Consider the following 15,910-nt stretch of genomic DNA (forward strand, 5'->3'; position numbering starts at 1 on the left):
TTTCAGTTAAGAGAATATACAAGGTTCGTCCAAAGCAATGTCAGTGTCCTCAAATTGGAAGGAGAGGATGGCCTGTAAAATGCTCCTCACAGTTGCTGCCAGAGCTATTTGAAGTTTATTTATCCCTTTCAGCTTCAACAAAGACTCATGCAACCATTTAGTCAATGGCTGGAATAAAGCAATGAATAGTTTAAAGATGTAACGGGTGAAAGTTATTAGTGGGATTTTTAATAGGAAGACAGCATTGCTGTTCACTATTTCATTTAATATTCTGAATAAAAACCTCTGTATGTAGTTTGTGGATTACATCAAAGGAGTAATATCACAGATGGTGACTTGTGAACACAAAGGTTAAAAGTTTTGCTCCAAATCTGTGTTGTGAAGGAATATATTACATACGCAATTCACAGAAGGTTGGCAGTTTAGTTGGTGTTTATAAAGCTCCTTGATGTGTGCTGATAAAAGGCATCAGCAGTTCTTTGTGTCTCCTATGAATAATTGCTAGATTTTGTGGATGGCATTTAAATAGCAGAATGGTGAAGGTACATTATGGTGTATGTGTCTTTAATAAATTGTGTTTAATACACTGCTGCAAAGAAAGCTGAAAATCAATTAAAACTGGAGAAAGCAGACTGCACAGAGCTGTCAGCCCCTTTTGGTCAACCTAAGTGACGTTTGCAGCCTTGTATAAGCCTGCTGCCACAGAGCAAGCTTCACCTACCTAACACTAAGAGCTTGACCCAGCATGTGCACAGCACACTGCACTCCTTAGTTGATGGTTCGTGTTATGGTATTCACTGAAGGATGTGTCACTGTTACTAGCAGATTCAGGTAACCTACTCACAAGCCATTCTGTGTTCCACAATTTTAGCGACTATGAATCCAAACACAGCCAGCAGGCCATTGGTGCGGACAGCCCTGTAAGGACTCGACGGCATTCATGGAGGCAACAGATATTCCTGCGAGTGGCAACCCCTCAGAAAGCATGTGATTCTCCCAGCCGATATGATGGTAAAGTCTGTGTTTATTTGTTCCCATGAATGTTGTTAGTGGATGTAGCCTATGAAGTGTGGATTATTTTGTCTACTGAGCAGACATATATGCCCGGTGCTCTGCTTGTACTGTCTTTGTAGTTTCCTACCTACTTTTTGGTCAAGCCAAGCTCATCAGCTGCTGAGTTTTTGTTTTTCAGCTTCGTATGTAACATAGTTCTGATTGTGTCAAATTAACTAACCAGAGAAGAAATTATTTTTATGTGTACTATTTTAATGAGTCCTGGGAAAAAAATGTATCGTCAAGTATTACTCTGAAGAAAAGGTGATGCCCCGATTTCATCTTTCCATGCTGGAGTATAGAACTATGGACTAGAAAAATGCAGGCCTAGCAGAAGGAATTAAATTTTCTTTTATGACTTCTGTTGAGTTCTGCAGTGTGTACTTCATACCAGACTGAATTTGACCTCATGTATCCTGCTGCAGTCTGTGACATTTCCCACTTGAGCCATAGTTAACCCCTGTTCTCATATTTATTTCCTGAAATTCTATAGAGCTAAAGAACCGCAGACTAGAAAAAAATCACTGCACGTGAGCATGCAGGTGCATCATTTTATGCATCTCACTTTATGTGAGCCAGGTAGTACAGCACATGCTGAGGCCAAGAACGCCTCAGAGAAGCTTGTGTCTGTAAGATAATGGTCTCTGGCTCACTAAAGTTTGAATTTCACAGCTTGAGCTCTGCAAGCTCTACCTTCTGACTGATCTCTTGGGCCATTGTATAAGAAATAAGAAAAAGTATAAGGGAACAGGAGGGAACAGTAAATTATAGTAAATGTAGTAAAACATAATGTCACTGAGACATTGATGTCACTGAGGCATTTTTCTTGCATCTTAGAGAGACCTTGATTAACTGGATACAGCACATAACAAAAGTGCTTCCGTCATTAATGCATTGCTTGCAACGTAATTTGACTGACAATGGGGTAAGCTGTGTATGGGCATAGATGCCTCTCAAATTCAGTGTACTTCAAAACGAAGTGATCTCAAGAGCATGTTGTGTAAGCACACATGTGAAATGCTCTTCTATACTTCAAGGCATATGAAGGAGCTGTTCAACCTCAGCTGTTCAGTGAAGCTACTGTTTTTGCAGGTTTGATGCTTTTTTTTTTTTTGTGACTGGAAATAGTCTTACTTGTTTTTGAAAGCCACAAAACCTTCCCATATTAAATAGGAAAAAAAACCCTAAATCGCCTATCCAAGCATTTCCTCTGAGACATAATAGCTGCAAGATACAACCTTAACAACCTACAGCTGGATAAGCAGAATAGTTGGAGAAACAAGTGTGGCCAAAATGGAAAACAGGAAGTGCTATTAATAGGAGGAGCAATTTAAAATATCTGGCCTTTTTCTTCGTTCTTGTTTTCTTTTCTGGTTTTGTTCCAATGTACATATTAAATTTATGAACAGAGGGAGAAAACTCAGAGTTAGGGTTTTTTTTTTTATTTATTACAAATATTGGGTTTTTCCATTTGGATTTTCATGCATCTCCTGGAACATTTCTGGCAGTAAAGGATACTCGCTCATGATCCAGTCTCTGTAGCCTTTAAGAGAGCTGCTGTACAGATGATCTTATGTTGGACTCACCACCACAGTTAACTTAGTAACCTCTGTAGTTCCAAAGTAAATGTAACTAGCTATCATTCATCGTCTTGTTCCTCTTTCTTTCACGTTCTCTCAAGGAGAAGCAGCACATGTAGTGGGATTTATTGATTTGATAAGTTACCTATACTACTTCTTTTTTTTTTTTTTCTTAAGAAGTCTTTCTCGCTCTTTTTAGACTGATTTCCTTTGGAAACAGAATTTATGCAAACAGCTGATGTATCACCAAAAGATCAATTTTAGCCAAATTGCACAGAGGGCAAAGAAGGTTTTAAAGATAACATGTTTTGTCATGTTCTGCAAAAGTAAGTATTAAGAGAGGGAAACAAGGGAACATTCATGAGTTTCCCTTTATAGACTGTGACTCCACTGACCAGTTTCTCCATTCAAGTGCAATAGCCCACACACCACTCCAGGGTACTCTGCAGGACAGCAGTAAGGCTAGGGATTTTTTAAAAGTTAGTGAGTCAGCCAACCAAGAGACCTCTGTGAGTCAGAGATGATAAAGTTTTTCAAGCTTAGTATAGGCTGCTTTACTAGACTTTGTATTAAACATAAAATCCACCAGTATGCCTGAACTACACATTGCTTTGACCACGTGTGGGCAGGCACTGTCAACAAAATGAAACTGCTCTGTGGCTGTAACTTCTTTGGGTTGTAATCAGTAAATATGCATGTCTAAGATGTCACAAGAAATAGAGACAACTTCAAGCTTTATACACAAAGATCTTTCTTTATGCAGAAAGATCTAGGTCCTGACATTTGTGATTCCATTTGTATAGGCAAGCGGTGAGCTGAATCTCAAGATGCATCATGTTCATTGCCACTCTTTGTGTGATTAACACAGCAGGATATGAAGGTGTATTTACTAAAAGTTTAAAAAAAACGAAAAAACCAAACAAAGAAAAAAACAAAACCCAAAACAAACAAAAAAAACCCCCCAAATCCCAGACAACTGGTGGATAGCTTTTGCAGAAATTTTGAGCTTAAACTTACGACATTCTGAACTTGAGAGATGTCTAGTGTCCTGAGTTCCTACATGAAGCTGACAGCACTTTGAGTCCCACTGTCTTGCACTTCTGGATCCTTTACTTAGTGGGTGCTGCCACTTTCTCCTTCCCCCGCTATTTTCCCCTGCTTCTGTACATAACTTTACGATGAAGCATATCAGAGAGGCATTATGCAATTTGCTGCCTGGCAAGACAGCCAGGTGATCTCTGGTGAGCCTGAAGATGAGGCTGCTCTCCAGTCTGGAGGTCTAGAAAGGATTTTCTGCATAGGTGAAATGATCTGTAGAGATTTTTACTGCTTTCCAGCTGGTAGCTGGAGGTTTGCAGGGTTGAATTATGCTAGTTCTATTGTAGCAAGCTACAGTTCGAATGTACAACCTCGCCTCCTGCTGTTTGCCGCTTCCCACGGAATGGTTGTGCTGCTGCAGGCGGTGTGGAGCACTGGGGGACAGCGTTTCTCTCACTGCCACCTTGAGACACAGTGTGACTCTTCTTCTCTGATATTTTTCTTTTTTATTTATTTGTGGGAGTGGAATGAGTGTTGTATCCTGCAACGTGGAAGGATGGAAAAAGAGGAGCACAGGTCACTTACAAAATGGATCACATTTTGATCTGTTACAATACTATATTTCTTTTGAAAGAAGGCTTTCATTAATCTCTTTTTCTAAAGCTTTTTTTGGCCTGTTTTCTCTATATGAGTACACAAAATTCACTCTGGCTCTCCCACTAACTGTCTTAAACATTCTAAGTAATAAAAGTGTTTCTTCAGTTCTTTGATTTTTACCTTTATACCTGCTCACCCTACTTGCAGCCAGATCTTCATACTTCTGTAGAGTCTCTCTAACAAGAGCCACATTCTGTGGCCATGCAAATGTTTTAGGACTTCCTTGTTCTCTGTCTTTGCTGGTAAAAAGGTGAAGGAACAACTTGGTGATCATTTTAAACCAGCTGAAGTATGGGCTCACTCAAAAAAGGTGATTAGTTTTCAGTTGGATCAGTTTTCTAGTCCCACTCACAGTATTACACAAGCACTAGAGCAGGCGCAGGCAGGCAGGGACATGTGTCTGGAAGCTGAGGGTGGATGCTCTTACCCTGCTCAGGAGCAGGACACGCTTAGATCAGTGCAGAGTGAAACTTCACCTTGCACTGCAGTGCCGCAGGAGATTTGCATACTTATACTCAGCATCTACAAATCTCTGTGCAGTGGACTATTTTCACTACAATTTTCATAAATTGACTGTTCAGAATTGGTCATAGTGGAAGAACTGTTTTGCAGATTGTCAGAAACTCCCAGCAGAGTAAAGTCAAGTGCTAGATTTAAAGTTTTCTGAAGTAAATGGTGGCAAAGCGATGATGCTTGTCGTGAGCTTTCTTGCTGTTGGGGGGGGGTGTTGGCAGTTGACAGCAAGATTTTTATAACAGCTGTGTCAGTTTTAGGTTGGAGAATGAGTGATTTGTTTTAAGGTGGGCAGTGGGGGTGGAGTTACCTGTTGAACAGTGAAAGAAATTGCAATTCAGAGGAATGACATGCTTGGTATTGCCTAGCAGTACTCAGAAAATAGATTCAGATGAAAAAAAGGAATTTTAGCCAGAATAACTGCATAGTATTTTACAACTTAAACTGCAGAAGAAAATTCTTTTAGAAAGTAAGTATCTCTGTCCAGGAAGAAAAACTTGATTCGTTCATTAAAATGAATTGGCTTTCAGTCTCTGGCAGACAGAGATAGCAAACTGTTAAATCCTAAGTGCTGAAGAAAAGTTTGGATTTCAAGAACTGTTATTCTTAAAACCAACTGTAGTTAGCACCTACCTATCTGCTTTGTGGTGAGGGTTATATCTCTTCCATTATTTAAGCAAAAATATTTTTAAAATCATTTTGTAGTAGTATTGCAAATACTGTAGACTGTTGCTTTAGCGTTCTATACTTAGAATGTCTATGTGGTGTAAATTATTTGCAATGTGTCCTCCAATACTGTTTTAATGGTTCTTTTAGCAACAAAATTATTATTCATTAACTGATGACTAGTTTTGTAAATGCTGTAATAAAGCCAGTTGGTTAGAATTGATTACTCAGTTCTCTCCCTCTCAGAGCAAATATATGCTCATAATATTGATTTGCAGGATAGGAGCTTGGCTGTAAGCAGTAAGTACCACATAGAATCTGTGACGGCTTCTGTGTCCATTGAAATATCAAGGCATTCATTTCTCAAGGCTTGACAATATTAGTAAATGGGGTGAATTTGGAGGTACTGATTACTTTAAGAAGCTCTTGGCTTTAAAAGAAAAATCAAGCTCTAAAGCATCTCTCAGAGCTGATTTTAATCCACTGTATTGAAATACACAATTTTTCAAGAATTCCTCATTCAGCCATTGCCTTAAGTTGTATGTCAGACTAGAAGAACTTGTTGCTTCTTGTGATTCCGTATCTGAAGCTTTCTGGTAACAGAAGGCTCCTGGTCATGTTATCACATTTGGTTATGAAGTCAAATATTCCACTCATCTGTGTAAAATAGTAGGAATATTATATCCTTGGTTATAGAAGTTTGAAGTTCCTCTTTAGTTTTGTATCATGTATGAAAGAAGGTGTTGCGCTACCTGAATGGAAGACCTGAAGAGAACTAAGGATGTTGTGAAAGTCCTTTCTTTTGGGCAATTTAATCTTACATGACTGTGAAGATTCTCTTGTTTGCTTGCTAAGCTGAATTTTGTAATGTTTAAAAGTCAAAAGAAAAAATAGTGTAATGCAGAAAATAAAAAGCTTAATGGAATTCTTCCATTCACATTCTCACCATAAAGATATGGTGACTGATATTGCCTGACTTCTTAACCCTGGAGAGCAGATGTGACTGAGCCATGAGAGAGTCATGTGTAAACAACTCCATAGTGAGAATGGCGGTAATGCATTATATTTGAGCCTCCTCCCTATTAGCTTCCTGTAAAAATAAAACAAACCCTTCTTTTCTACATGAAGTATTGCAGTTTCTAGTCCAAGATGAATCTTGTTATCTTGTTTTTGGTGTTTGAGGTTGGTTAGACTAAGTGCTTGTAAAAGAATGTTTTTAAACTTTAGGCTTTTAGGTGGGTTTGTCCCACTTCTATTGTTTTTTTACTTTGTGTGTGTGGTTTCTCTTAGTGGGTTTCCTTTTTTTCTTCTTGTTTTTGGAAAGTCTTGTTTAATAGTGAGATTGATTGAATAAAAAACTGTTGATCAATTAAATTTTTTTCTAGTCAATTACAAATGAAATTTCCTAAAAAATAAGGTTTAAGGCAACATTTTAATAACTCACTGTTGGAATACTTTAATGTCCTCCCACAGGTCCCAGCAAATGCTCTATATTCATTGTAGCTTCTTCTGGAGCTAATGAAATTTCTTGTTTCTATCACTACCCATCAAATATTTTCTGTTTTAATTACTACTGCAGTCATTCACCAGCTTTTAATTTACAAACATTCTTTAGTGTGGTCCCTGGTAGCAATATACCGTGACACTTTCTTCGTAATATTTTGTACTTTGTTTTGTGTGTCATCTTTGCACATGAGAGTTTTGTGTAATGCATTTGTTGATCCTTTTGGAGTGTAGGGATACTCTGCATCTTAGGATTGAAGCACTGCCACGTGAAGCCGAAGAGCTAAGTATAAATGACTGGATCTGCTGTACAAATTCCATCTCAGTCCATTGTTCCTATTGGCCTTGTCCTTTCTTGGGTAGTATAAGTGGTGGGAGCATCAGAGCAGTGCTTTTGAGGTACGAATGGATGCACTAGTACATTTATGCAACATTTCCATCTGCTTCATGAGCAGTTTCATCTGCAGTTCATTACCTTGCACAAGTTCTCACAGGAAAGCTGGTGGCTTTCCCAGTTAAGTACACTGTTTCTCAAGAATACTTGGTTTGGACCCACAGACTTGTAGAATTGTATTGCGCAGAAGAATAAGTCTGAAGGGTAGTCCAAGTATGAACTTCAAACAGAAGATAACCTGTGTGTTGATAAAATATAATAATAGTTACCGAGTCAACTTGCCCAATCCTGAACCTTAAAGAGTAGAAGTGTGGTAGGCTTGTAGAAGTATCAGGTATGGAGGTAGAATTTTATATGGAAGCTGCAGGGAAGGAAACAACATATTTGAAAAGAGTACAGATCAAACATGGAATAGGGGTCAACAAAAGCTGACGAGATTGGCAGATGAACAGGGAAGCAGTCTTTCAGTGTGTGCTGAAGTGTTCAGATCCTGCTTAAGTGCACTTACTAATCTCATAAAAGTTTTGAAGGCTGCGCATTACTTGGATTTTAACACATGACAGTTTGATTCAGCGGAACATGAGCTCCCAGTTATGTTCAGTTGAATTGCTCTACTATTTATCTTTGCTTTCTCTGCTGTCTTCCAGATCGTTTGTGCATAATAATGAAATACTCAATTTCTTGTTACAGTATTTCTGCTCTTGTCTGTTTTGGATCTGGAAGCCGAATGGCATGTCTGTCAATCACCTTGTTGTATATTCATGGACATGGGTTAGTAAGAAACCATGTCTGGTTTTTTGCTTTGCTTTGAGGGATTACCTGCACATTCCACCTCCCCCACCTCCTTTACCAGCCAAACAGCTGATGCAACACTGCAAACTTTAGACAAGGCACCTGAGCAGTTAAACAGGTTCATTTTGGTTTCTATACATCCTGCCACATGCCAGCATGGAGATGGGAGGGAAGACAGGTTGTGAATGTGTTGCACTTTATCAGAGTAGACTTTAGACTTTCTGTTGAATGTCTACAAGAGGTAAGAAGAAAGAAAGGATAGAAAAGGATCTGCCATTTGGAAGGCAAAATCAAGCGTAGGACTCTTCTGCAGAAGAATTAGAGGTAGGGTTGATAATCGTAATTGTTCAGCCTGTAGAATTTTGTAACCTTTCTGTTTTCTTTTATAGCCTTAAGCATTGTGAGTTAAATTTCTCTTAGTGAATACTGATCTTATCAGGTTAGTCAGTAATAGACAAGAAGTTTTTAGCCTAAATGGAAGCAGGACTATAGACTTGAGTAATCAATGCTTTGCAGTGGTTCAAGTGTTGCCACAGTAAGTTTGATTACTGGAGGATGAGAAGTGAGTAACATCTCCAATAAATTAGAAGGTGATATTTTCTTAAGTTGGTACTTGAAGACCAGTCCGCAAAATTTGCACTGAGAGAGTAGAATGTGCATGTTAAAAACAGGAAGATTTTAGGTTGTTCTTGCTTTAGGAATGCAATGTGTTTAATCCATTTCCTTGCATTGTGTTTTCGCAGTCTCTTTTTTTTTGCAAGTGGGTAACCATAAACTGCCTCTGTAGATAGTCTGATATTTTCTAACACATACATGCATATATACATGCATAAAACCAGAATACATGCCTGACTCTAAAGGAGATCCATAAACCACTGAGAGGATATGTAAGGTGAAAAGAGATTTGTTTCCCTCAGGCTGTATATGCATTCCATATTGGATGCTATAAGAATGTAATAAGAAGTGAATAGACTACAGATAGCATACAGATAGTGGATAAGGGTATACCTATCTGGATCATTTTTCATTTTTGCATTAATGTTTGGTGATCATTTTCATTAATTCCTCTTTCTTATGGTGATGTTACTTTGTGCATGTAACGCAGCCTTAGAGAAAGTGAAAAACTTTCCTTCAAGATGGTATTTGTTTTATTCAAGCAAATTAAGGCAGTTCTACCAGAATTATCCTTAAGAACATTTCCCTTATAATGTTCTTCAATATGCACTAGAAAAATCGGCATGAAAGCTACTATATGTACAGAACATTGTAGACAGTATAGTGTGTATACCAAAAGCAACAATCAAAATAATTTTCCTTTAATTGTCAGCACAAGTTGAGGATTATCAAGTGTACGTCCCTTCTTCACCTGATGACATTTACCTAAACCTCTTTTATAATTGCAGATCTTAGCCCACCAAAGTCTTTCCATTTACCTGTAAAGAAAAAAATTAAATTAATGTTTCCCAGTTTCTTTTAAGGGATATAATATAATTTTTTCATTATATTGATATTTTTCATAACCAAATGTACTTTTGAATGCTTCCTTCAGTGTTTCCTACTTCTCTTTGCAACAAATGGTGATTGCCATTAAAGTGTAATGTATTTGTCCTTTGCCTAATTCACTTTCCCGGGGTGTTCGTTGTTCTCTGAAATGGAGTAGATACCCAAAGTGTGGGTATCCACACTTATATCCAGAGTTTGCGAAGGTTTAGTTTGCGCTGCTAGCTGAAAATGTTGCATTTGTTTTTATATGTATATTTTAGCCCTTGAATTTAACTGTGGTAACAAACAAATAAATGTTGTATAAGAAAACAGGTGGTTTTGGACCCACCCTATTTGTCTCTGACTCTTTGAGAGGAAAAGATTGACAGTGGCAAAACTTAGAAAAGCAGAAGCTAACAGCTGTGAACGTTTCCATTCTTATTTAGTCATCTGAGCTTAGTTGTGTGAGTGCCTTTCAACAAACAAGAAAAGAATAGCTGCATATGAACCGTGTGAGTCAATATAGGTAGCTTTCCGAGCAGATTCTGAAGGGGTGAAAACCTTGCTATTTTGTTAGTTTGTAGAGATGATATAATTTGTGTGTGTGTGTTTAATTCAAAATCTTTATCACTATGCTAGCCAATAATAAAGAAATGGACTACTGAGCTACCATGCAGAATAATTGTTTCAGGAGTGTCCCTTCTCCAGGAGCTGTTTGAAATAGCATGCACAGATGTACTTGTTCTTGGCTGGAGAGTCCAGGGAATGGTTTTTGTTGCACTGATTTTAAAGCATTTTCTCACGTGCATAACTGGTCAGCTTGTCCGCGGGGAGACATTTCACAGCTATTCTGTTTGGCTGAAGGAGAAGTGCTGTTGTGATGGTTTTCCATTTGTGATTTGGTAGGAAGAGATGGGTGGTTTTGACCATTCGTTTTAAAGGTGGTGAATTGAGTAATTTTTCTTCTAGATACAGGTTATATCAAAGACTATTGAGCCTGTATAAAATGATAAAATTAAGTGATACTGCAGCAGACATTAAGAAAACAAAGTATAAGAACTTATGCTTCTTATGTTGAGAACTTGTTTAAAAACAGTGTTGTCTACCCTTTCTCCAAAAAGAAAAGATTTTTTCAATTTGCCTGAGATTTATTTAATGTTCACTTTCCTTTGTAGTGTTTTCAGTCTTCTTAGAATTACCTTGCATACTTGACAAAAAGATACATTTTGTGGTAGACTAGCTGAAGCCAAAAGAAAAAGTGCAGAAGGTTATGACATGGTTAAAAATTAGAAGTGAGAGCAAACATGTCTTACGTGCCTGTCTCCCTTTCTGCATGTTTACTTTAAGAACTGGTAATCATCTCATTGTATGGCCTTAGGTGGTGGTGTGTTTGTGCAGCTAAGGGTGTGTGTTTTCTTTGTTTAAACACAGTTTAGAGATTATTCTTTAAATTATGTGGGTGCTATATTTGATTTGATCTGCTATTTGAGTCATGCCAGGTTTCAGCTGTAAGTTGTATTTTTGCAATTTCTCAAACTTGCCTTTTCCTTTTTAGTTCTGTCCTTGTAAAGCTGTAATTAGCTAGCCATGGTCTGGGTGTGTGGTACAATGTTTTTATCAGGTTATAGAAAAAAAATGTTTCAGGCTTTGGCCCGTATGATTCTTATTCAGAAGCAGCTTGTAAATCTGCTTGAAACTGTAATTTGGGAAACCTTGCTTGGTATTGCTACCTCCTATATGTGTGTGTGTATGTGTATACATGTAGATATGTGTGTGTATATATATGCAATCTTTGAAAATGTTTCCCTTCATTCACTTATTCATGAAATCTAAGTAGTTCACAACAGCTTCTCTCTTTTAAAGATTACTCTGAATTGGGAGAACTTCCACCGAGATCCCCATTGGAACCAGTGTGTGAAGATGGCCCCTTTGGGCCAGTGAAAGAAGAAAGGAAACGGACACCCCATGAGCTTCGCGAGTTGTGGAAGAAAGCCATTATTCAGCAGATACTGCTCCTCAGAATGGAGAAAGAAAACCAGAAGTTACAAGGTTGGTGAAGTTCTTGATTACACCCTACTGCAATACAAGTTCACTTTTTGGTTTGCTCTGTGGCCTTGGCAGTGGATTGGACCAAGCCTTAATGAAACATTTTAGGAATATACAGATAAATCAGTTTAGCAGCAACTCCCTCAGCTCTCATTAGTGTAGGTTACAATTTACACTTACTTTTTTCATCATTTCACCTTATTATTTGTTTACTTGATCTTAATTGGTACTCTCTTAGTTTTACCATGGTTGGGGTTTTTCAGTCTGGTGTCTAGAAGTTCTTACAAGAATTCAGCACAATCATTATCATGAACTGAATTCTTTTCTACATTAGCATCTATAGGTCATTGTCTAAGTATTGGTCATTGCAACATTCTGTTTAGCCAGTCTTGAAGTTAAATTGAATTTCTTAAGGAGCTGGTTGTGGACTTCTATGTGTGCCTGCCTGCGTACACACACTGTGCAAGCAAGGTTTGTGTGGAGTAATAATGACTTAGATCAGTCAGAAGGTTGATGAGAAGGAGCTTGAGAAACTGGAATTTGCAGTTGTTCTTAACTAAAAGTTTTCTGTGGCTGAATGTGTAGCTGCAACAAATCCATGGTGGCAATTTTTACACATGAAATGCAGCTGATTAAGAATACACATTTTATTGTAGCAGCTGCATACAGAATTACAAGTGATTGCCCTTGAGAGCTGCTCCTTTGAAGATATGAATGATGAGGACAGAAATGTTTATCTGGCTGATTTTAGATGTTCAGGAAGGGAAGTAGGCACCTGGATCCTCAAGGGGTGAGGTAACTGGCATGAAAATGGCAATTCTTCTTTGCCTTTGTGTAAACTTGAGAAAGGATTGTCATACAGGAAGTACAACTGTGTAGAGAAACGGCCCAGCGGTGTGAAAAGGTCAGTATACCAAACATGAAATCCTTCTTTAAACTTGGGCTGAGATTCCTGGCTGGAAGGAGAGGAAGCCTCTCTCGGACATTGGATATGGCCTCCCAGAACACTTAGCCCACCTGTAGGCTATTTGCTCCTAGTAGTATAGCTCTCCTGTTTCAACCCTGATATCTGAAGAACACCTGGTACCCAAATTTCCTAAGAACCCCACAGGTGACAGGCATGATCCCAGCAAATGTACTTGCTAATCCAGTAAAATAAAATATGGCAATGGATACCAAATATACAATGCCCTTGGCAAAGGGGCCAAGACCATCTGGAGAAAGAGGTACTGAGAGCAATGACTGATATCATCCCTTCAGCTTAGAGCAGTGCTGTCATAAATGAGCTTCTATCAAGTCGTTCTGTAACTTGGAGTTTTTATGGGACCTAGCATTTAGAAATAAGTTTTCTCTGTTTCGTATACTTATACTCCTGATTTTTTTTTTTTTTATTATCTTGTATTCAAGTTATCTGAATCTACAGCCTGCAGTCAAGTTTTTGGCAACTGCAGGGCATTAATATCCATGAAAATTTTCACAAGTTTAATCAGATGCTCCAATTTTGTCTGCCCAAAAGAAACAATTGCAAAACCGTCACAAATTCACTGAGATGAGCATGTCTGAAGCTAGTTAGTGAATGAATGAGATGGGTTTTGGCATGACTGAAGACCCAGGCTGTGTAGCACACACCGTGGAGTAAGGAAGTTGTCCTAGGTAGCTGCTGCATGAAGAGCTCAGATGGTGAGGCAGTACTTGAAAAAACAGGTGACTATGCTGCAGTGAGCACAGCTTTGTAATGTAATGCCACATGTTCTGATGCTTTTGTCTCTGGGAAGTAAAAATAAATATTTTATGTGTGGTAATAATTTTCAGAGTACTACTGTTCAATACCAAACAAAATATTAAAATTAAATGTACAGTATGTTGCATCTTTACTGATAATGCTGAAGTGTGATATTGGGAATTGGGTAGTGTCAGTATCTAAAATAAGCTTCTTGATAAAGGCATATTCTCTCCTCCGTCCTTGCATGTCGCTCCTACTGTCACATTTTTGCATGTAGCATAAAAAGACTGAATAAAGCAGGAAAGTCTGAAAAGACTGAAAAGTTGCCAAGCACCAGAAAACATTTGTTTGAAAAGGCGGAACATTGAAAGATTTCTCTGAGCTTGTTTTCATATAAGCTGAAACTTAAATGCCATTTTTAAGTTATCTTCATACAATACCACCTGTGTTTTAAGTTTTTTTTAATATTGTAATACATAAATATGTTGTATTTGATCTGAAGGAAATGTGAAGTTGACAGTTTAGATACACAGAATCACTTTCAGTGTGGACACATAGCTACAATAAAACCATCAGGAAAAATCAAAAGCAACAAGAAACCAGGAATAAGAAAAACCTAAGGAGTAAAATTAAGTTACAGCTGTCTGTATGGGTAAAGCATGTGTCGGTACACGTACAGCCAAAGTCATGGTTTAAAAGGAAATACACTACTTTGAAGTGAAAAGTCAAAAGCTAAATTGGAAAATATCAGAATGAAATACTATAAGGTCCAGATCTTGCAAACATTTAGGTAACATCATAACTCACATGAATAACCTCACTGAATGAAATCATTCACTTGTGAACATAACTATAGGATAAGGAGGTAAGGTGGACACTTCCCAAATATAAACAGTTCTTTTCTTTTTCCATTTTTAAAATCTAGAATCTTGTTTTATCCAGTGGGAGTACAGAACAAGCTAATCCTTTGCGACTCTCAGAATTTGGTAATCTAAAAAACCTTAATTGCAGACACAGATCTTAGAACAAGATGAGCTTAGTGTGTTGGCTATTTTAGAGTCATTATGGGCCATGTAAATTTCAGGTGATTTTTAACTGTTTAGTAAATTTATATAAACAAGTTGAACATACAAACAACGAAGAGTTAAACTAACAAAAGGTAACATCCTTTTAACATAGATTGTCTCAAGACTGTGATGCATAGGAGTGTGATTTTGTGAGTTCATACTGTGAAAACATCAAAAGTAGCAGTAGGCGTATGATGTATGGCAGAATGTCCCGAAAATGAGAGTATCTTGTAGCATTACAGTGATGCATCATCACAACAATGAAGTACTGTGAATACATCATGGCAACTTAATTAAAAATCATGGTCACTTCATGGTACGCTATTTCATAAACATGGTTCCAAATCGCGTTATTTGTAATTTGCTCTATGGGTGTTATTAAGGAGAAGTATTTTTTAATTTTTGTTTAATACTGTAGAACCTTTTCAGTCCTTTATGTCTTTTGAACCTGTACTCTGCTCCTTTTTGCAAGTAGAGAGCTGCTCTCTTGTCCTGGAGCTAGGTGCCTTGAGTCCTCAGCCACATTACAGCCCAGTTAAAAAACTGAAATACCCATTTTGTTAAATTCTCCATAGACTTACCACAGTCTATGTCACTGCTTAGTGCTCTCTTTGTAGCTTTGTCTCAGTTTCCTTATAGCATTTTCTTTCAGCATTTCATGCCTTTTAGGAATAGATGTCTGACATCTTTCTCTCTCATCTGCACCGCACCTTTTTTCTCCATCTGAGCTGAAAGACCTTTTCTGGTTTTTCAGTCTCCTGACCTGCACAAATTCATCCACTGTTTCAAAAGCTGCTTTATTATTTAGTTTACATGAATGCCATTCATAAACTCTTTTTTCCAGGTACATTCAGTACTAAAAAATCCCCTGCAGAAACAAAACTTAAAAGTTTTGCTAGGAAATTTGAAATTCTCACTCCACTTCTAAACTTTGGAATTAACACTCAGCTACAGAATTAATTTTCATTTTTGCCATGGTTCTTTGATGCTTTTCCAGCTATTGATTACATTTTTTTTAATCCCTTATAGATAACACATGAAGATATAGTGCAATGTTCTTATAAATTGTAATCTGAGAAAATCACCAATAATACAATGCATCTCTGCTCCAGGAGCTCTGATGATCTAAAATGTCTTATTGAAGACTGAGTTATGCATTGACCCATGTTTTGATTTCTTCAGTGGAGACGTTAAGAGACCCTCATGTATATATATTGTTCATAGTCCTATTTGTGTTCAGAGTTCTGAAATTTTCTATACTTGAACTTCCCTTTTTATGTAGTATATAAAAATGGACATGTGAATAATCACCTTTAAAGTTTTTTTTTCACTTTATCATTACTATTATGGGACTGTATGCATAAGAAGTAGTTAGAATCATAGAATCATTAAGGTT

At 37.6% G+C, this 15,910-nt stretch overlaps 1 protein-coding gene across 1 annotated transcript in view; it reads left to right on the forward strand.

Annotated features, from left to right (window-relative positions):
- LOC104078404 (TBC1 domain family member 1-like) overlaps positions 1 to 11,727 on the forward strand; it is a gene marked incomplete at both ends in the record, with an annotated part of 35,413 nt that extends 23,686 nt beyond the window's left edge. Inside the window, 2 exons of the mRNA XM_009580035.1 lie at positions 872 to 1,011; positions 11,542 to 11,727. Coding sequence (XP_009578330.1) covers positions 872 to 1,011; positions 11,542 to 11,727 — 326 coding nt within the window. The remainder of the gene's footprint in view (positions 1 to 871; positions 1,012 to 11,541) is intronic.
- Between the last annotated feature and the right edge of the window lie 4,183 nt (positions 11,728 to 15,910).

This window comes from Fulmarus glacialis, unplaced genomic scaffold (genome assembly GCF_000690835.1).
Source record: "Fulmarus glacialis isolate BGI_N327 unplaced genomic scaffold, ASM69083v1 scaffold47066, whole genome shotgun sequence".
Taxonomy (NCBI): Eukaryota; Metazoa; Chordata; class Aves; order Procellariiformes; family Procellariidae; genus Fulmarus; species Fulmarus glacialis.